The sequence below is a fragment of the Numida meleagris genome, chromosome 2, assembly GCF_002078875.1.
Source record: "Numida meleagris isolate 19003 breed g44 Domestic line chromosome 2, NumMel1.0, whole genome shotgun sequence".
Classification (NCBI taxonomy): Eukaryota; Metazoa; Chordata; class Aves; order Galliformes; family Numididae; genus Numida; species Numida meleagris.
In genome coordinates this window covers 136,368,680-136,390,308 of record NC_034410.1, presented here as the reverse complement: position 1 = coordinate 136,390,308, position 21,629 = coordinate 136,368,680, and the positions used below count along the sequence as shown (strand labels likewise).

At 39.9% G+C, this 21,629-nt stretch overlaps 1 protein-coding gene across 3 annotated transcripts in view; it reads left to right on the top strand.

Moving 5' to 3' along the window:
• The window catches only part of ATAD2 (ATPase family, AAA domain containing 2), a 38,760-nt gene that overhangs the window by 13,887 nt on the left and 3,244 nt on the right, over positions 1-21,629 (top strand). For 2 of the 3 annotated variants that reach the window (XM_021387125.1, XM_021387126.1), the window contains 21 exons: positions 350-428; positions 1,361-1,468; positions 2,375-2,468; positions 3,153-3,254; positions 4,169-4,277; positions 4,493-4,608; positions 5,935-6,109; positions 6,744-6,832; positions 7,164-7,323; positions 9,329-9,419; positions 9,862-10,176; positions 12,535-12,661; positions 13,818-14,001; positions 15,417-15,602; positions 16,656-16,791; positions 16,937-17,133; positions 18,307-18,466; positions 18,806-18,928; positions 19,025-19,174; positions 20,308-20,715; positions 21,412-21,542. In XM_021387125.1, the coding sequence (XP_021242800.1) occupies positions 350-428; positions 1,361-1,468; positions 2,375-2,468; positions 3,153-3,254; positions 4,169-4,277; positions 4,493-4,608; positions 5,935-6,109; positions 6,744-6,832; positions 7,164-7,323; positions 9,329-9,419; positions 9,862-10,176; positions 12,535-12,661; positions 13,818-14,001; positions 15,417-15,602; positions 16,656-16,791; positions 16,937-17,133; positions 18,307-18,466; positions 18,806-18,928; positions 19,025-19,174; positions 20,308-20,715; positions 21,412-21,542 (3,240 nt within the window). Of the gene's footprint in view, positions 1-28; positions 134-349; positions 429-1,360; positions 1,469-2,374; positions 2,469-3,152; positions 3,255-4,168; positions 4,278-4,492; positions 4,609-5,934; positions 6,110-6,743; positions 6,833-7,163; positions 7,324-9,328; positions 9,420-9,861; positions 10,177-12,534; positions 12,662-13,817; positions 14,002-15,416; positions 15,603-16,655; positions 16,792-16,936; positions 17,134-18,306; positions 18,467-18,805; positions 18,929-19,024; positions 19,175-20,307; positions 20,716-21,411; positions 21,543-21,629 lie in introns of those variants that run through there. The other variant, XM_021387128.1, reaches the window with a different exon arrangement.

The window sequence follows — 21,629 nt, the reverse complement described above, 5'->3', positions numbered from 1 at the left end:
TGGGGGGCGAAGCTTCGTTAGGGGCTTACTTGGGGGGCGAAGCTTCGTTAGGGGCTTACTTGGGGGGCGAAGCTTCGTTAGGGGCTTACTTGGGGAGTTAAGCTTCAACTAATACTCACCGTTTTCTATCTGGGTAAGTGTTTAACCTCTACAAGTATGCTTCAGATTAGTGCAGTAATTCTTGTTACATGTTGTAAGTGCCATAATGATGATCGTGTTTTCTCCTCCTGCGTGTTAGTTTTTGTGTGTATGTGGAGTGCTCTGATATCGTTACTGTGTAGGCAACAGGCATGTGTATGTCAGATTTTCTGCACTTTTATGACTGATCTTTCTTATTGCTTTTCATTAGGAAAATCTTAATATGTTTTCCCGTGGAAAGAAAGAAAGTCAAAGCAGTGATGAACCTGACAATCAACCGGAGCTTGAAGGTTAGTTCTGTTTTAAAATTTTCTTTACTATGTTCTAGCCAAAAGCCTCATTTTCATGGTTTTGAGCAGCACAGAAAGAATTTTCTGGAAGCAAAGTAGGCTGCCAGATGTGTATGAGAAGCTCCTCCCGAGTGTGAAGATTAGCTGGGCAAAACTTGGTGTTATCCATTTTTGCCTTTAGCAAGATGTCCGTGGAAGTTGCTTTTGGGGCCTGTAATTAGGAGCAGTCCTCTTGGTACTCAGTGTGAAATAAGATGAAAGAGGTTAAGTCATGAAAAACCAGAGTAACTTGGAAATGCTGGGAAAACTTGAAGTATTAGAACTTCTTAGAAGAAAGTTGTGATGAAGGCAATAAGTTAGACGATCCTTGTGGGAACTTCCTAAATGAAAAAGTGTGGAGACAGAACACAAGAAAAGCTTTGCCACTTCCCATTGGAAGCTCAGAAGAGTACGGGGATGTGCAGTGGCAGAGGGAGCCCAAAAGAAGGATCCCAGATGAACAGTGACTGGGCACAGCTAGAACTTGAAAGCTAGGTTGCTATGCTTATTCTTACCACTGTAGAATATTAAAACTGTTTTCATGAAACGTTTGAAGAAAATAACAAGTAATAACTTTCTGAACTAGCTGTTTTCGTAGGAGCTGCATCTTAGAGAAGCAAGGTGAGAGAATTTTGTTATTAAACACTAAAGCTGATGACAAGTCACCCAGCAGTTTCCAAAAAGATGGAACAATGTCTATAATGTACTCTTGTCTTCTTGGATTAGTAATTTCTGAAATATGTGTTGCATAGATTTGTCTTAAGGTTTTCCAGGTCTCCTGTATTATTTAGGTGATGGTAATAGTAAAACCTACAGGCAACTGTGTAGCGCGTTTTAGTTTTAGGATCATTTGCAACAGTACTTAACAGTTTAATATCACACTGGTATACTAGAGTCATCAGAAGAAAGCGAAGGGAAGGAAGATAATGTTGAAGATAATCGAAAGCGTTATGACTTCCGGCAGAGGAAAATTGCTGTGCCCTACCAAGCTCCACTGGAAAGTAGGTTATATGCACAGTTTCTTTTAAGAGTTTATTTCTTGCACATAAGTGAAATAGATATATTTTAATGTATATCTAGTTACGCATAGTTCCATTTAATACTGTACATTCATTCTGCAAGTAAATTCTACTGGTGGTGTCAGGTGCGTGTGTCCTATGCGCATTGCATTTCTATGCCAAGGCATACTTGCTCATCTTTTTCATTTGCTTTGCTATATTGCATTTGCAATGCTAACTGCTACAGTGTGACTTCAGAATTTCCACTTTTTACTCCTGGTACTTTTTTGATTTTCAGTTTGGATTCTATATTACCAGTTTTCCTTCAATGTATTATTCTTTCCATTGGTTTACAGAGCAAGTTTTCCTCTTTCTATCTCAGAACTTTCTGATTTTAAGTTAGGGAAATAAAGAAGGGAAATGAAAATCAAAAAAGACCCATCTGTCCTTGAAATAATGGTAACGTAGAATCCTTAGAATTGGAAGGGACCTTTAAAGTTCATCTAGTCCAGCTCCTCTGCGGTGAACAGGGACACGATCAGCTGGATTAGGTTGCCCAGGGCCTGATCCAGCCTTACCTTGAAGTCTCCAGGGGTGGGCACCAGCCGCATCTCTGGGCAACCTGTTCCAGTGCCTCACCACCCTTGCTGTTATTAAGCAGGCTTGGTAGTCTTGCTCTTGTGGTTTTCAGATCTCCTTAAAGGCAGGTATGTGTTTGCACTTATGCTGTGCACTGATGGAGGGGGAAAAAAAAAAACAAACCCAAAACAACAACAACAAAAAAAAAACACTTGAAATTTCCTCTGGAATTAGAAATGGATGAAACACACAACATTTTCTGAATCTTTTCCTGTTTTACTTTCTTTCAAATATGTTACTATCATTTTCCTAAATCTTTGTTTTCAACAGCACCGAGACAACGTAACATGCTTTTTCCTGCCACAGCCAGGTACTCATTTAGAAGCCTTCCATCTCGAACTGCTTGCAGCAAACAGCCGGACAGGTTGGTGCATGGGTAGTGATAATTTGTATTTACCTGTAGTATTTTCAGTCTTGTTACTCTATCAGTTTTAAAGGGTTTTTAGCTTCTTGGTAGTTACAAGGTAACCTTATGTTTATCGCTGTGGTAATCTGAGTCTGTAAAGGAAACAAATATTTGGCTAGGAGGAGGTGGATACTTCCTGGATTTTTAGAAATACAGTATTTGTGGGTCACTGATGGGATGGTTATGGAGGCCGTGCCTGAAATTGTGTAATTGAAATTCTTTTGTTCTGAAATTGAAGATAGAATCTTCCTCTAAAATCTTAGACTGTTTAAGCTTGAAATTATTTTGTTGAAGATTATTAAGTTGAAATCATTAAGTTAAAGATTAGATTTAGAGGGAAAGGCTTTATGAAAGAGTAGAACTTTTTAAATCATTCAACTACTGATTCTGGTTTCTTTTTGGAATCGCTCAATGTTTCTGTATGAAACTAACCTTCAACAAGAAAAATTCTTCATGAAATGATAAATTGCCATAGTAATGAAAATAATGTAATGTACTTTTGAAATCAGATTGATAAAGAGCACATTGAACTGGAAAGTTAACGGATCTCAGAGTAAGTTCTGAGAGAGAGTAGACAACAAGTAATGTCAAATACTGAGAGAATCCTATTTATTTTTAACCTTTATGTTTAAATGTTTGCAGACTGGGATGTTCAGCCCACAACGCCGATTCCACGTCGTCCTCATCTGATGAGGAGAGTGTTGAGAGGCGTCAGATGGGCAGCCGTAACAAGACTCAGAGAAGGTTGCTGTAATTGGGAACATGGGAGTGATGAAGCACAGATAGCATCTCTCTAACTGTGGAGAGTTACCCTCTTAGTCTTGTACAGTTACTGAGTTGGGGTCATGTTTAATTGTACCTGATGACTGTAGCCAGATATTCTAAACTTGAATTTTTAGAAATTAATTACTTACAAGCAGTTTGATTGCAAAGATGGGGGGAGGGGAACACTCCATTTTTTTTTCCTAGGTAAAACCATACTTCTCCTTTAATTTTCAGTGGCTTGTTCAGAAAGAAAGTCACCATAACAGACAATTTTATAAACCTAGGAAATGACAGAGGTTTCCTTAGTTCCTTATTAAAACTATTTTAATAACTGCATAAGAAAAATTTTCAGCCAGGTGTCTTTCAGACTGGTGTGCTTTCTGGTACACAAGTTACTTGGGAATGACCAGTGGTGGGAGGCCTTTCATAATGTTAATCCACACTGAAATAAGCATCCCTTTGGGCTGTATTTTTTCTTTTTTCTTTTTGAATGTAGAAGCAAAAAACTTTTGAAAGCAGTTAGTGTATTTTTGGGGATTCTTTCATCACCAAAATGAAGGTCCATTCATTGTTTCTATATGTGGAGTTACTGGTTCTAAAGTTGTAGTCAGATCTGTGCTGTGTTGGCTGGCATGGATATTCATACATGCTGAGATTTGTTTAAAAAAAAAAAACAACCACCAACAATACTATCTCAAATGAATGTCTGGAGCGATCATTTTCTATTCTGTACTCACGGATGTTAAGAAGTATATTACTTCAAATGAATATTAGCTCTTTAGGAAGTTTATGTTTATTAATAAGTCTTCGACATTCACTTGCCATCGTAAAAACAAATCTTCTAGCTGCATCTGAAATAAGGCGGCTTTTTCTTTCTCCTTAATTGAAATCAGGTGTCTTCCAGCAAACTTCCAGGAGGATGAGCAGAAGGGAGTTCGCAAGGATCAGAAGAAAACTGGAAAAAGTCTGGCTGACACTGATCCAGTCCAAATTGATAGTTTGGTGAGTGCTTTTAATTCATTGTGTCAGTGTTTTCAGTGTTTGTGGAGGTTTTCAAAAATGGGCTGTTTACAGCTATGTTTGATGGTTTCCTCTCAAGCAACTTCAGAAGTAGCCCAGAACACTTCCTTGCTGCTGACATATAATTTTTGATGAAACCTTGATCCAAGTTGCTAACTTGTTTAACCAAATGTATGTTGTGTTGAATTGATCTTCAGGTGCGATTTGATGCTGTGGGCGGTCTTTCTGACCACATTTCAGCTTTAAAAGAAATGGTCATTTTTCCGCTGCTTTATCCAGAGGTGTTTGAGAAATTCAAAATTCAACCGCCAAGGTAACTGATTAAAACCATACATTGTAAGTCAGCTGTTTTTAGGAGAAAATTCAACCGAGTTATCACTACGTTTCCTTGCATCTTTGCGACAGTGAGGGGTTGTTTTAGTAGTAGTAAAAAATAATTTCTTGAAAATGGATGGAGTCCCAAGTATATATAGGTTCAAAACATAAGCACTGCCTTGTCATGCATAAAGATTTCTTGTCTGGTGTTTAAAAATGAGAATGTACTTCAAAAGTTTCTTGGTCTTACAAAGTCAAGTTGGGGTGTTTTTTGTTCTGAATTTTATGTACGAAGTCAGCTTGATTAGTTTGTAAGCAGGAAGAGATTATCTTATGGAAGTCATTTATGGTATGTTGCTTGGAAGCCTGGTTCTCTCTCCCACCTTTTACGAAGTCCTCCGTTATCATTTGTAATGCTTATTACTCACAATGAGAATGTTGCAGTGTTTGTTGTGCCAGGACAAAGTAAGAAGCTGTCTGCTTCTTATGTAGCTAAACTTTAAAATTATGAAACTTAATTATTACAGGCTTATTGATTATCCTTATGTATTCTTGGTCATCAAAACTCAGTCACCGTTTATGGAAACATGAATTTAGATTATTTGTTTTCAGTAACTTTAGAAGTACTACAAATAATGAAAAGAAAATCTTCCAGGGTCTTACTTCTTTATTCGCTGAAATTCTTTTTCAAACAGCAGCACATCAAGTGCTTTTTTAATTGATGACTATGTTTATCTGAAATGCAGAATACCTTTTTTCTGTTTGTTTTTTGAATTTTCTCTTCAGCTTTAGACTTCCTCATTTGTCACCAGCGACAGATGGTCTGGGAGGCTAAACCCAGCAACTTAAAGCTTTTTAAGAGAGAATTAAATGCTTTACTACAAGTCTTGCTATTAAATTCACTTTAGTGAAAGCGAGAGTATACAGTGTATTGCTGAGGAATAATCTGGTGATTCATCAGTTAGCCCACTCAGATTCTGTGTGGAAGTTGTTTGTTTGACTCCAGTTTGCTCTAATCACCTGTTTGTCTGTCAGCAGTTTTAGAGGTGTCCTTTTGGGACAGCACACTCTCCTCTGGAGGTTTTGCACATCTGAAGTATCTCCATTATTCATTTCTTTTGGTGCCTTGGGAAATTTTGTAGGAACACAAAACTTCAATCTGCTAAGACCTTACCCCAACTTTAGCTATTTGTGCTGTCTTATACATGAAATGTTTTGGTTAGATGAGTTGTTCGTTCTAGGGATGATGGTTGTAATAGGTTCTCTTCACAATGTTGTTTTCCTACCTGAATTGGTTTTTTTTTGTGTTTTTTTTTTTTTGCAGAGGATGTCTATTCTATGGCCCACCAGGAACTGGAAAGACCTTGGTTGCACGTGCCCTTGCTAACGAATGTAGCCAAGGGAACAGGAAAGTCTCCTTTTTTATGAGAAAAGGTGCAGAGTGCCTGAGTAAATGGGTTGGAGAGTCCGAAAGGCAACTTCGTTTATTATTTGATCAGGTAAGACTGAAATATGCAGTATATTCTGTCCCAGTTGAAACTGTAGTTCTCTGTGATTATCATTATTAAGAGCATCCTCTTGTTGGGGGTATTTTATTAGCATTGTTTTTTCTTTTTCCAGTGAAATGGGAACATCAGTGTTTGCTTTTTCAGTGCCTCCCTAGTTTGGATCATGGGCTTGAAATGGGGAAAGATCAAAATGAGAAAAGCTTTCAAAGCAAATAAATTCCCTCCCACCAGAACAGCCACAGAGAAGGCCGCAGGAGGCAAGAGATGATGGCTTTAGATCAGAGGCAAACAGATGCCATCTGAAAGCAGGGTTATTTAGATTCATAAAGGAAGCTTGCTCCCAGAACCTGTAATTGGATTAAGTTCTGACCGTTCTTTATGGCTGCCAAATAGCCGTAACAACTACTGGTATGATTTGTTTCCTGTCACCTGGTCACAGTGAGTTGATGTAGACTGATGCTTTCTGTTACTCCTGCCAGATACTCCATCAAGTCAGTAAGCAGAGATCCCTGATGTTACTCTAAAAACTCTAGTTTCAGTGACTTGCCAACCATAATGTTTTTCATGTATTTTCTCTTTAAATAGTGCTCTGTTACTTTTACAATATTACTGTTTTTCACCCTAGGCGTATCAGATGAGGCCTTCGATTATCTTTTTTGATGAGCTAGATGGCCTTGCTCCTGTCCGGACCAGTAAGCAAGACCAGGTTCATAGGTATTGTATTTTCTGTGTCTACATAGAATCTGCTGGGGGTGGGGGAGAGATGATGACCACTTCATGTTACACATTAAATTATCCTGAAAACTTGTAACTCAGTGCTCCTAAATTTGGGATTATTTGAGACAATAGTTGAAAACAGTTCACTTGCCCAATACTAGCACAAAGTCTCTGTTACCTTACCTATTTTTGTCTGTCATAAAATGAGTCAGTGATGAGCATCTCATCAACAAAAATGTGTCCTTTTTGAGTACTCATTGGAGAAAGTCATGTGGAATGTAACAAAATTTACTGAACCAATGAATAAAAATTGTATCTTTCCTATTAGCTCTCTTGTATCAACACTTCTGGCGCTCATGGATGGGTTAAACAGCAGAGGGGAGGTGGTTGTAATTGGAGCGACCAACCGACTAGATTCCATCGATCCTGCGTTACGCAGACCAGGACGCTTTGACCGGGAATTCCTCTTCGGCCTGCCCAATAAAGAGGTCAGAAAGGAAATACAACCTTAATGCTAATGTGACAAAGTCCAACTTTATAGCAAAAAGTTGTCCAGCTTGGACAAAAGAGTGGTATCCGGAGACACTATTTCATACTGCGGAAAGCAAATCTTCTATTGAGTATATATAATCAAGATGATTTCAGTGAAATAGTGAAGAGAATCAGAATGTTGCTTGTCACTGGCATGTTTAAGTAAGAATGAAAGTATGGATGGCTATAAACTACCGTTCTCTCATCTTGAAGATGAAAGAAGCAGTTTACATCCTCAATAATTACTTTTTGCTGGCATAAAAACTTCTATCGCTTTTATCTTTTTATGGTGCTGGAACATACTCAGATCTTTCCCAAAGTTGTTCTTTTTAGCTTAATTATTTAATCTGCTTGGGTGTTTTCACCTTGAAATTGTGCTCTTGGTATCAGTGCTTCATTTATGAGTGGATGGGGGTGTACTTCACTTGATTGTTCTGAGTCTGGGGATCCTGGGAGCTACCTATAATTCAGAGAGGGGGAGCTGGCGTTCTTACTGCTTCATATTAGCAGAGACTTGGATGAAGATGTGAAGTGCACTGCAGAGAGGAGGGGCTTGGGATGCTTCTAGTTCAGTGGCAGTAATTAACCAAGGATAAAACTGGTATATAGTTTGAGTCATAATTATTTTCTTCATAGAAATTACAGCAGCTTGAAGAATAGTGCTAGAACTGCTTTCTGTCAGTTCATCTGAAGAAAAGCAAGTTCAATGAACTAATGGGACTGTCACCATGAAATTTCCTAAATTTAAGAGAAGTTTCTTAGAGGAAAAAAATGCTTTTCATGATAATTTTGCTTTACTACATTTTTTTTTTTTTTTGCTGGAAATCATTAGGTCACGTATTTTGGAAGCTTACTTTTTTTGTGGAAGCTAGAATTGCCCTTTATTTAATTGGAGGTTCTCAGAAAAAGATAAATGAAAAAAACTGAGAATTATTAAATTTCCTGCTCAAAAACGTGGAGTACATATTAAATGAACTATAAAATCATAGAATGGTTTGGATTGGAAGGGACCTTTAAGATCATCTAGTTCCAACCCCCCTGCTATAGGCAGGGACACTTCCCTCTAGATGAGGTTGCACAAAGCCCCATCCAGCCTGGCCTTGAATGCTTCCAGGGAGGGGGCATCCACAGCCTCACTGGGCAACCTGTTCCAGTTCCTCACCACCCCCACAGTAAAGAGTTTTTTTCCTACTATCTAGTCTAAATATGCCCTCTTCCAGTTTAAAGCCATTTTCCCTTGTCCAGTTGCTACATGCCCTTCTAAAAAGTCCCTCCTCAGCTCTCCCGTAGGCCTCCTTCAGGTACTGGAAGGCCGCTGTAAGATCTCCTTGGAGCCTTCTTTTCTCCAGGCTGAAGAGCCTCAGCTCTCTCAGCCTGTCCCCATAGGAGAGGTGCTCCAGCCCTCTGATCATCTTTGTGGCCCTCCTCTGGATCCACTATGACAGCTCAGTGTGCTTCTTGTGTTGGGGACTCCAGAACTGGGTGCAGTACTCCAGATGGAGTCTCACGAGAGCAGTGGGGTAGAATCACATCCCTCAACCTGCTGGCCATGTTTCTCTTGATGCAGCCCAGGATACAGTTGGCCTTGTGGGCTGCGAGCACACACTGCTGGCTCATCTTGAGTCCTTCATCAGCTGACATCCCCAAATCCTTCTCCTCAGAGCTGCTCTCAGGCCATTCTCCACCCAGCCTGTATTTGTGCTTGGGATTGCCCCAACCTAGGTGCAGGACCTTGCACTTGGCCTTCTTGAACTTTATGAGGTTGGTGTGGGCCCACCTCTCAAGCCTGTATAGGTCCCTTTGGCTGGCATGCCTTCCTTCAGTCATGTCTACTACACCATGTGCAGATAAGCAAACTGTTTGCAGTATTATGAAGGTTTCTGAGGAAGTGTTGTTTGTTTTGTTGTTGCTGTTTTTAGTAAAAACATAAGACAAACTAAAATGCAATGATTTTGTTTCTAGGCCAGAAAAGAAATTTTCAAGATTCATACCCGTGACTGGACCCCTAAGCTGCTGGACACCTTTATAGATGAGCTTGCTACAGAGTGTGTTGGTAAGACTGAAAACAAAATGGGTTAGTGATTGTGACTAAGTTCTAAGGAATCTTAGCTAGTACCCAGCAGTACCCAAGCTATTGAGCTCTGTTGCAGAACCAGTCCATTAAGCAGCTGGCGTGCCTTAGCAGCAGTCAAAATTAGCTGCTTTCATCTACATCCCTTTTGTTGTTGTTGAGACAACAATGACAGAACATTGAAGGGATTTGGGGCATCTTCCCCCAGAACAAAATTGTGATTAGGAAGCCATTTCATATGCCCTGGGTATCCGGCAGTGAGCCACAGAACTAAGCTTCCCTACTGAGCAATAGTACCTTAAATTCTCTGTTACCCCACTCATTTTTGGGATCGCAAATTCTTTAAATGTTGCACACTGGAATCCTGGACCTTGCCTTATGTTTTGCCTGAGACTGATATAACATCTAATTCTTTGTTTATTAGGGTACTGCGGCGCCGATATAAAATCTCTGTGCGCTGAGGCTGCTCTGTGTGCCCTCCGCCGACGCTACCCTCAGATCTACATGAATAGTGAGAAATTGCAACTAGATGTCAATTCTATTAAAATAGAAGTAAAAGATTTTGTGATGGCTATGGAAAAGATTGTTCCAGCCTCACGGAGGGCTGCGTCTTCACCGGGACGAGCACTGTCCCCTATTATGAAGCCTCTTCTAGGAAATACGCTCTTGAGAATTTTACGAGCCCTTCAAAAGGTATTTCCTCATGCAGAGCTTGCACTGAAGAAGGACCAGCAGCAAGGTATAACAAGAACATCCACTTCTTTAAGATTCTGTCAAAGCAAAAGCTTCTGATTTGTGCAGTTAACATACACAAACACTTCAGACATAATGATGATAGATCTTATTATTTGCATGTGCATGCTTTTACTGTGGGAATAACTGGAATATAATGCATACCATTTATTCTGGATTCTAAAGTGAGATGTGAGGTGGAAGCTCTGAAGGACTCAATACATAGCAGAGGTCTATGCATTCTCTACTAAAGCATCCTGTTTTGGACAGTCGCTAATATATTTAGCGTTTGTAGAAATGGGTATAAGGATTGAAGTGTAAGGTTCATTCCATTCCTGACTGATGCAGTTCCCTGAAGAGTTACATGCTGATTTCTGGAGAATATTCTACTAGTATTACTTCCAGCAGAGCTGGTAGTTTGAATTGCATTGGTAAAACAGAGGCAGGAAAACTACCAGTAGAATAAAAACAGAAAGGGTGGGGGATTGGTAATTGCTTTGCCTTTCTATTGCCTTCCTTCCATTATCTTCTCCTTCGGTGATCTGTAAGGATCCTTAATTAGAAGATGCATTTGTCACTGTGTCATGATTCAGTAGTCCTAGACAAATGGGACTCTGTGGCCACCACATCCTTAATCTCCATGCTTCCACTGCGGGAACCTGCTCCAGAAAGTAGTGGCCTTGTTGGATTTTTAGCTACTTAAGAACTACAGAAATTGTTCCTCATTATTTTTATTCTAAGGGGAAAAAAATGAACAACATACCTTCTACACACTGTGGAATTTAAGGGAGCGGCACTGTAGAGACATGTGCAGCCTCCATAGATCTGTAGTAGGATGATCTCCAGGAAATAGTATTCAGCATGTGACCTGGAATGAAGAAGGGGTTTTGTCACTCATTTTGTGTGGCAATTGAGGCATGGACTCTGTTGCTAATGCTATATGTGAAGAATAATAAAGCTGTGCTTAGGGCACTTACACCAATTCCAGTTCAGTTATTCTGAACAAGCTACTCAACGAAGCTATTTGGGAAGGATAATTTTATTATTGCCATTTGTTTAAACAGTCATAAAGCAAATCATACAAATATCCTAGTAGAAAAAAAATTAAAATTCTTGTAATAAATTTAACATCTGTTACTGAGCTGCTTAGGGAAAAGAATAAGTTGTCTGGGTGTAAAGTTCCTTGAGGTAGTTGTATGCTGAGAGACTGGCTGCAGTATAATTGCACCCAGTGGATCCACAGCCCGGTGGCCTCCGTAAGCCTTCTCTGTAGAAGTGACATGGCTTTTGTTGCTGAAGCCACCGGTTCCTACCGATCCTGTTTGAGGGGATGGTGTCTTGGCCTGTGCCACTGGCGAGTGTCTTCTCTATCGCCTTTTGTTGTGCAGATTCTCTCCAAAAGCCCATCCGTGTCATGTATTGGGTACTTGTCAAAGTCAGTTGTGCCACGGTCTTGCAATCGCGAGGGCAAAGAGTGTAACTTCTCATAACAGAGCCTGATAGATTACTGGTATATGGGGAGCTGAGCCCGAATCCCCCTCCCGCTCTGCCTCTTTGCGGATCGCACGCCAAACGTCACCCGGATCGGGGGGTCCTTCCTCAGACTCGCTGGTCCGGGGTCTAAAGGGTCAGTGTCCTTGTAATAGAGCCCAGCAGATCCATCGCAGCCGCTTGCAGCGGCCCCCTCTACAGGAGGAGTGCTGGGCTCTATCGGCGTGGTGGATTCTGCATGTTTTTTCAGCGACTCAAAAACTGATCTCCATGCCCCCAGAAGGTCTTCAGCCACAGGGTCAGAGCGCGTAGCTGTATCCCACAGCCTCACTCCCGCTTTGTCCCACGTTTCCATGTCACAAATCGTAGCTCCATCTACTTCTCCATTACGGGAGACCCACACCAGAAGTCGCCTTATATCAAAGTCTTCCGCTTTAGCGTGGTGCTTCTGCAAAATTGCTTCCATTATTTTGCAAACCGCCTCCTGTCCCTTTGTTACGTTTGATCCCATTGTTCCCCGTTGCTCACCTCTGTCCTGCAGAAGTGATTGTGGCGGCCCTAATTCCTTCTCGCCAGTCAGCCTGACAGCCAATTCTCTCCTGAGGCTGACCCTGACACAGGGTCCCTGCTCGGCCGCCATTTGTGGCAGTCGAGGCACAGACTCTGTTGCTAGTGCAGGACGAAGCTCTTTCTTGTACGTGCTTGCAGCCTTTTATACCTGCGCAACAGCCCCTTGGTCACATGTCCCAGGGCCTTTTGTTTGTCAGAGTGGGGGGTTAGTCTTTGTTTTCCCACAGTTTTGAAGCTGAGTTAATGCAAAAGAAAGAGGTACAGACTGTTTAGGAAAAAATAACAAGCTTCTTCTGTCTTTCAGGCAGCTTAAATCCTATCTTAAAAGGTGGTGCAATTGACAGTGGTGATGAATCACCCTCAATCTTTGAAGAGAATATAGCAGATAAAACGCCTCGCAGACCGCAGGAGAAATTCTTCAATTTTAGTAGGTAAGTGTCTGTCCCAATTACATTTAAATTCTACTTTTTAAGCAGTTTTGGCTGTAAAAAATGTGAGGGGTGGTAGATGATGAAGTAGAATAAACTGTGTGTGTTGAGGAGGTGATAGATATTCGTAAGAAGTAAGCGTGAAGGTGCTGAAGTTCTAATGAATTACATTGCTAGAGCATATCAAATTCAAAACTGAAAAACTCAGCCTTCTTTGCCTAAGCCAGATGATCCTCCGGCTATTAGAACATGTGGGTTTACTCCATGGCATTCTTTGAAGCACTCAAAACCACGGAACTGTGCTGTCTATCCTTTCAGCTAAAAAATCTTGTATGGATTTGTGTAGCCATCTTTTGCCCTTCTGTTTCCCAAGATGGTTAAACCACTGGTAAATTATTTAGCAGGAACTCAAACGGTGTCTTTATTTGTCACCATTCAGCTACTGGCTTCTGTTAATCTTCTGATACGCTCATGTGAAAGTCAAATAAGCCCACAGCTGAAAAGTTAGACTATGTTGTTGCAGCTGAATCAATCAAATTTTTTTCTCGATTCTATTGCTGTGTTGTCCAGAAAATTTTCTGTCCTATGAATAAATAGAAATCTTATTTGTATGTAATGTACTGTTGTAATTTAAGCAAGCCAACTCTGCTTCTTTAGATACAGGCAGTGTATTTCAGTGCCCACACCCATTGTTTTCTACCAGCGTTGCTCTGCTCCTTTCTTCCTACCTTCTCCAGTAATTATGGCCATGTCAGCTAAATTTGACAGACATAGAGATCACTCAGTTACTTGAACTTGAGCCCTGCTGAAGTTTAGTGTCTGTGTGGCAATGACTTCCAGATCGGTGTGTGCTGAAAGCTGCTGTACTTCCCCATCTAGCCAGTTGTCCTGTGTGTATTTAGCTGGACAGTCTCCATGTACAATTTAGGAGCTGTTACTTAAACCAGCCAAATGGATAGTAGGCATGACAGGGATTGGCAGGATTTTTTAGGGGGCTGTATGCTACCAGTTTGTAAGAACATGGGTTTTGATAGACTTCCTGGTCACGGGACTTGCTGGAATAAGAAGAGTATCGTAAATATATACATATATAGAAGAAAAATACTTTAAACATCTGTGTGTCTATTTACCACTTTTTTTTTAATGATGATTCTTCTAGGAATGCTTACTGGCAGCCTATGTCCTGCAGGCCACACCTGCTATTAGCAGGAAAGCCAGGATGTGGCCAGACATCCCACTTGGCACCTGCTGTTTTGCACGCTCTGGAAATGTTTCCAGTTCATACTCTGGACCTGTCGGTTTTATTTGTTAGCGCAGCATCACCAGAAGAAACATGTGCACAGGTATCTTTTTTTGATTCTTTAATCTCACAGGCTTCCTTGATTAAATGTAAACAGTCAATTGAGTTGCAAGATGAGCAAAATTCATTGCTAGTGGCAATGGCCTTATACTGTTCTGTTTATGTCTGAAAAATCACCTTTCTTTTAGATCCAGTCCTAAACAATAGGGATGTTCTATACGGCCATATTTTCCATTGCAAATTCAACAGCGAGGATGCAGTTCAGGAACCTGAAAGATGCTCCTAATAAGCCTCTCTTTGTGGCAAGAAATTTTGCTCATCTCAGTAGCATTCAGAAAGTAGTTTTCAGTATCTTCTAAGACTCTGTGCTCCCAGTAGATGGCTCTGCATCAGACTGTAGGTCCTGCAGTCTTGTATCCTTCTTTTTTTGTTATATTTGTAAGGCAGCCAAGGTTTGGGGGAAGTGTTTGGTTTTTTGTAGATGGTTTTTTATGTTTGTTTTTGTTACATATGCATATTATATGTCTTGTGCTGCTGTAGTATATGCAATAAATGCATTAAAAATCACAGAACGCTTACATTGGTACAGTGGTGAGGTTTTCTTAACTAGAAGAAGTAATGAGATCTAGAGCCATTCTGCTGCTTCTTTCAGACTAGTTACTCCTTTGTCATACAGAACATTTCCTTTTTTGTTGCATGATGGCTGTGTCTGTGGCCATAGAGCTATAATACCAAGTCCCTGCCTGGATATACGCTTCTTATCTTGCAGCTGGAGCTCCCTGAATACTGATAATCTGAAAGAGTGCACAGAGCAATCTGTCGTGTGAAAGGACGCTTGCCATGTGGTAGATGCGTGTCCTCTTGTGTCATGTGCCATCTGTAGGCAGTGGCTTGTTGGACTTCCAGAGCATGTTATCTGGTCTGATGAATCCCTTGCTAAGGAGACACTCTGAGTTATATAACCAGTTGTTCAGGTTGAAGACTGATCACCTCTTATAAAAAATGTACCAGAAAATATGAAAACCAGGATTCTTTTGCAGTGTCAGCCCTCATCGTTTCACCGAAGCCTTTGTTTCTTCAGACTGTGCTGCAGACTGACTTGGATACATGCCTACTCTGAATTGAAAATGGTGCGGCCACAGTCATGTAGGAATCTACCTAGACTAAAACACCTTGCTGAAGGGTTAGTCTTGGTTATTCAGGCACACGACCACACCATTTGAGTTGCGAGGCTCTTTAGGAGTTCTCCTGTACCTCAGCAGTTTTGAAAATAGGCAGAGATTCAGGTCTGATTCTGTCAGAAATTTTACCCTATTAGTGGTTCTTTGGTTAGTTTGTTTTGATGGTTTGGCTTCACATACTTGCATTTCCTAGGATAGTTGATGGATACGTAGAGTTATTGATTAGCAGCTTATTCTTCATGGTTGAGTTGTCTTATCCAAGCTTTTGTTTTGCTAGTTGATCCGAGAAGCTCAGCGGACAACACCAAGCATAATTTATATCCCACATATCCATTTGTGGTGGGACGGGGTTGGAGCTACAGTGAAAGCTACCTTTATGTCACTACTACAGAACATTCCAACATTTGCTCCAGTCTTGCTGCTTGCAACATCAGATGTACGCTACACAGATCTCCCAGATGAGGTATTTCTGTCAGTGTTTCTCTTAACTCTTTATTCAGTTTCTTGTTATTTTAAGAATCCTTGAGGCACTGGAGTATTGCGCTTTCTGAAGTGCATAGTGTAATGACTTAGGCCCCCTAACAAATCCCTTAAAATTTGCTTAGAGTAAGAATACTGAAAGCTTTTGCTTCAAGTGTTTTCTGAGTCAAGTGATTGACTTCGACCCGCCAATTCCCCCCCCTTCTCACAAACACATAAGGTAAATTTACTTCAGACAGTAATTCGAGTGACTGCAAGGCAGTTAGGTATGTGCTTTGTCAAGATTGTGCAGTCCTTGCAACGGGGATAGCAAAAAGATACATTTAGTGAGAACATTTCTTCTGACATTCTGCCATTTCACATAGGGTGGATAAAATGCGGGTAATTAATTTAGAATAAATTAGGATTGAAACACTTCCAGACAAAAATCTGTCTCTTTCTTTGTAAGGGCTAAAGCTTCAAGGCTTTACAGATTGGAAAGCTAAGTTCCAGCTTCTTTTTAAGTAACTTTCAAATCAATTTTTCGTTGTATTCCTAAAAAAAACTTCAATAAGAGTTCATGCATAACTTTGTAGACTTCTGAGTGTCTGCATTAAAGCATTCAGAATGGAAATATGCTGTTTTCATTCTGATTACTTTGCCTCATTGCTCGAAGGGTAAGATGGTATTACCTAGATGTGTTCATAATGAAATGCTTTGAAAGTGCTTAAGTTTCCAAAGAAGAGTTTTTACACTGGTAAATAAATTCCTTCTAAGATAGATATTGAAATTCTTTCCCTACCTATTGATAGTAGAGTTTGAAAAATGGAACGTACCCTAGAAGCGTGCAAATTGAGACCATATTTAAAGGCAGAAATAAAAACTTATCGGAAAGCTCTCTCTTGTCTACTGAACCCTCTCTCGCTTCCTTCTCTAGCCACCGTACAGGCTAAAGCTAAAGGACAGCAAGGGAAGTCAATACAAAGTAAACGGTCTTGGATATAGTGAATGTCACAACATTACCAGTGTATCATACAGTTTTCTCCTCATGCTTTAGGTACAAACATTGTTTAACAGAGATTTTGGAGAAGTTTTCTATATCCAGTCTCCTGATAAGGATGAAAGAAGAAAATTTTTTGAGGACTTGATTTTGAATCAAGCTGCTAAACCTCCCCCTTCAAAAAAGAAAGCAGGTAAGGATATTCGACATCTAAAACTTTCCTAACTGCAAGTTACTAGCTGTTCAGTATTTGCTTTGGTGGTAATTTTCTATCAGTTTTTTGCATGTGCTTGTATTTGAGTAACTGACACTGGCTAAAATTGTCTGATTAATTGAAGGTGAGCAGATGTTGGAAACACTGCCTGTGGTACCACCACCCGCACCTCGACCTCTGACAAAGGAAGAAATGAATCGTCTGGAGGAGAAGGAGGAGGATACCTTGCGTGAACTTCGAATTTTCTTGAGGGATGTTACTCATAGACTTGCCATCGACAGACGTTTCAGGGCATTTACAAAGCCTGTTGACCCGGAAGAAGTAAGCTGGTGTTGATCTAGTAATGCCATTTTATCTGTGTGTGCGTATGATTTCTCAGTGTATTTCTGAGTGTTTGTGAGCTCTGTGTAGGAAGGTTTGTCTTTGTTTTTAGGACTGTACTCTTACAATTTGGCGAGAAGCAAGAAGGGCTTTTACTTTTGCTGATTCCTTGAGGCTCTCAACTGTCTGCTGTTTGAATATTCAGTCAAAGCTCTCTTTTTGTTCTTAGACGTAAGACCAAAGGCCAACACAGCGTGCTGTTGAAAATGCTTTTGATAAGACATGCTACAGCACTGAAAAACTTAGAGGCATCTTTCTTTATAATTACAAAATCATTTATAGGACTATTCTAATAAGGCCTAAAGCTCTTTTGTGGACTGCCCATTGTTTCTGTGGGAACAGGAGTAGAAGCAGCAGTTTGTAAAATAAATTTTGAGATTCTATTCTCCGTTTCATCTGGGAATACTCAGTGTGAGATCATCCATAAGTGTTGTGTGGTTTCTTCTTCCTCCCATATACTACTTAGGTCCCTTTTTCTCCTTTAATGTACTGAATAAGTCTAAACCAGGGGCGTATCATTACAATCAGCTGTAATTTTCATATAGCTGTTTACCATCAAAGTCCTGTTCCCTTAGGCATCCGCTGACTTGTCTTTTGCTTTTCCCCTAGGTTCGTGAGGTGTGAGTAATCTAAACAAATATAGATGTCCTCATCTCAGCTAGTCATTAGGTTCCTCTTACAGTCTGAGTAAAGCCATCTGCACCTCTGGGTCCAGTTATCTCATTCTGAAGTAGACGCCTAGCACTGATACTTCAAAGGTTCAATTCATGCAGCCTTTTTCTCACTGCCAACAACAAAGAGAATGTTGGGTGAATTCCTCACATTTCTTTGTTGTGATTTCCTGAGGCAACGTGAAATGAATCCACTATGGCTGTTTTCTACTATACATGTGCTTCTGACCTCCCTGCTTCTTTTTTTTATTCCCCTTCTAGCAAGTTCTAAAGAGCCCTTCCGTTTTCCAGCAGTCTGCTTGTTATTTTCAGCATCTTCTGATGTGTCACAAATATTCAGGGCTTTTAAGAAGTCACTTAGTTAGAGTTTTTAAAATAATGAATTTTGGTAGATGATGTGCGAGTCCAATAAAACCTCTGAACACTTCTGTTTCATTTGTAGGTACCCGACTATGACACAGTTATTAAACAGCCAATGGATCTTTCAACAGTTTTGTCTAAGATTGACTTGCACCAATACCTAACTGCAAGAGATTTTCTGAAAGATATCGATCTCATCTGTAGTAATGCTTTAGAATACAACCCAGATAAAGACCCTGGAGGTGAGTTAGCACTTTTGATCCTTGATTTAGAAAAACTGTAAAATGCATAGATGGATAAATGGTGTGTGTGGGCAATAGACTTTGGATTAGATCCTTTTCAACATCCGCAGACAGCATTGCTTGCCAGATTGTAAACTGTAGCACTAAACTACTGGGATGTGGAATGTAAATGTTAATTAATTAACTTGTGTTTTTGCTTTAAAAATTAACTTCCATGTTGTTAAGCTAAAAGAGAGATCCTTTCAGAACTTACTAATGCAGAGAGCAACATTTTTCTCTGTGATCAAAAGAGTTTCATTGCCTGGTAGAAAATACTTAGTCCTGCCTGTAAAATTTCAGATCGTCTCATTAGGCACAGAGCTTGTAGTTTGAGAGATACTGCGTATTCTATTGTGAAGGAAGAAATAGATGAAGATTTTGAACAACTCTGTGAAGAAATTAAAGAATCTCGTAAGAAAAGAGGTATGTGTTTTGAGGCGAAGGATTTTAAGTCTTGTCTCTGTATTTGTAACTGAAAATGTAAGACAAACTTCTTTGCTTTCTGTTCTTTATCGCCAGGTTGCAGCTCTTCAAAGTATGCTCCAGCTTTCTACACAGTGATGCCAAAGCAAAACTCTGCTCCTGAATGTACGGAAATAGACGCAAAGTCCAGTGAAAAAACAAAGATGACAGTGGCACCTGTAGATGCCAGTACGCCTCTCTCCAATGGCAAGTTGCAATTTATTCAGACTTTCTGGGTATACTTGCTAATGTCATTGATACCTCCAGTGTCATTGTGACATAAAGAGCCAGGCATCAGAGAAACTTGTCATGCCAGAGGTTTTATGTTTTTGAATTTACTTCAAAAAGTGAGATAAATCCAGAGATCATTCATTCAGAACGGTTTCGAATTAAAGTTCAAGTAAAGTAGGTTTACAGTATAAAACACTGGCCCTGATGACTCAACTGATGTTGAACGGCTCCCACATTGCTAATTCTTGGTATCATGGTTTCTGAATACTCAACTAGTTTTCAATTATACAAAAAAGCATTTTCCCTCTCTCCTCTCTTCTGTCCCCAGAATGCTAAAATATTTGCTACCTCTTTACTGTTATTTCCAATTGAAGGGTGAAAGTGAGGAAAAAGTGAGGAGCTTTAAAAATAGAAATGGAAAGGAACAATCATTATTTCTTCCTGCTCCTTTGAGTAGGGCATGAGGAAACTTTGGCTTCTTTCCACTGACACACATGACATGTAAAGATTCCTGGTCTCAAGGGGGTGAGTGGGAATCTTGCCACTGACTTCATTCATATGCTTTGTGCAATCCTATGTACATACAAAGCATGGTGGGCTTTTCTGTTGTGCAAAACCACAAAGTTTGTTTTTAACAAGGTTAACAGAATCAGAAAGCACATGAGGTGTAAGTCTTTACAACCTTTTTTTCTCCTTTGAATATTCCCATAAAATTGTCTCTTTAATTAAACTCTTCTTGATATGTATTTAGCTTTCAAAGTCTACAGCTTGGTAGCAGGTTTAAAGGCTTTGTGGCTGTTCGTGTATGTAATTCATGTCACAAGATAGTAAATGTTTTACCTTGCTTTGTAGAAGTAATTCCTGTTGAACAGAGGAATCATCTGCCTGTAACATCTTGAAGATAATTATTTTGTGAATGAAATTGCGCAGTTGACTTTTTAATAGCAAACTAAAACTTTAAATTCTTTCTGAACATATGTAGGAAGAGAGACAACTGTGCGTCAGTTCCTTTGATTGTTTTCCTTGTGAGTCAAGTAAAATGAAGGTGATAGATTTTGAAAGAATTCTTTTGGTAATCTTTTGATTTACTTTCTCTACTTTCTTTGTAGATTTGTCAAGAAGAAAACGCAGAAAAAATATGCCCTCTTTAGCCACTGCAGCAAAGAGAAGAAGGAGTTTTCAGTTCAATAAAGAGAATCAAGTTCCTGAAAATGACCAATACGAGAGTGATGAAGATTTTCTCGGAAGCTATATTTCAAACACAGACCAGAACGAAGTCGAATCCTCACAGGATTCTGTTTGGGAAGAAAGTGAAACTGTTCTTCAGCAACGACAGACAAATGGCAAAGAAAATAAAGCTGGGTCAGAAAATGAGAGAGAACGAGGGTTTTTTGGTATGGATACATCTGCTGCTGAAAAGGAGAGTGTCAGGCTGCCTGGACACTTAGACCTGAGAAGGGAAAGCGACTTTTCTGTTTGCCCAAAACCAGAAAGCTCTGAAGAGCAAGAGGCAAATGGTAAGTGAAACATATGACAGAACATATAGCTCCATATTCTGTCTGAGGAGGATTATATTATTTATTAGCTTTAGCCTTTAATTTCATTCTATTATTTCTGTTATATCTCTTGAGAACTGGCAGTTTCTTCCATTGTGATGTTGCCCATGTAATTATGTAAGTCAAGCTCAAGTTTTTCTGTAGCTGCTCTTTTTTTTTTTTTTCTTCTAATGTCTGTTTTTTCTAATGTTACCTAACTGAAAAACAGCATTAATTGATATGCTTTTGTTGTATGATGAACTATCCATTAATGAGCAGTGTAAGATAAAAAAAAAACTGCACTTCAAGCTGTGTGGATCCAGACTCACATGTGGAGTAGAAGACTCGTGTCCTAATGTTTGCGATGTAACATGTTTGCTAACCTGAATTTGTTTTGGAGTAGCAGGAAGTGTTGTAATGGCAACATGACTGTTTCTTTTTCTTCTTTTATCCTTCTACCTTCTCTAGCACTCTTCTTTTGGTCTGAGTTTCTCATTTTTATAGGGGAGTGACTTCAGCTGGAAAGAAGGTAGAAGCCAAGCACTGCTCAGTGAAGAAGTTATAACAGTGCTGTGTCTGTATTTGTAGAGGGAGTTTATATTCCAGTACAGGACACTTCATGGACACCGTGTTCCAGATCAACAGAAAACCTGACAGGGGAAATTTTTGTCATTCCAGATCCTTGGGTACTTTCCATGACTCGTGCAAGACGTTCTCAGGCAGAACGGAGGCAGATGAGTGTTGAGAAAGCTATGGACATTCTGACAGAGCCGGCTGCTGTAATGATTGTGGATTACTGTGAGCTCAGAGTATGTCTGATATCAACTTTTTTTACTTATGAGATAGGACATATTTTTACTATACGTGCGATCATAAATTAAGGCAGTTGTTAACCA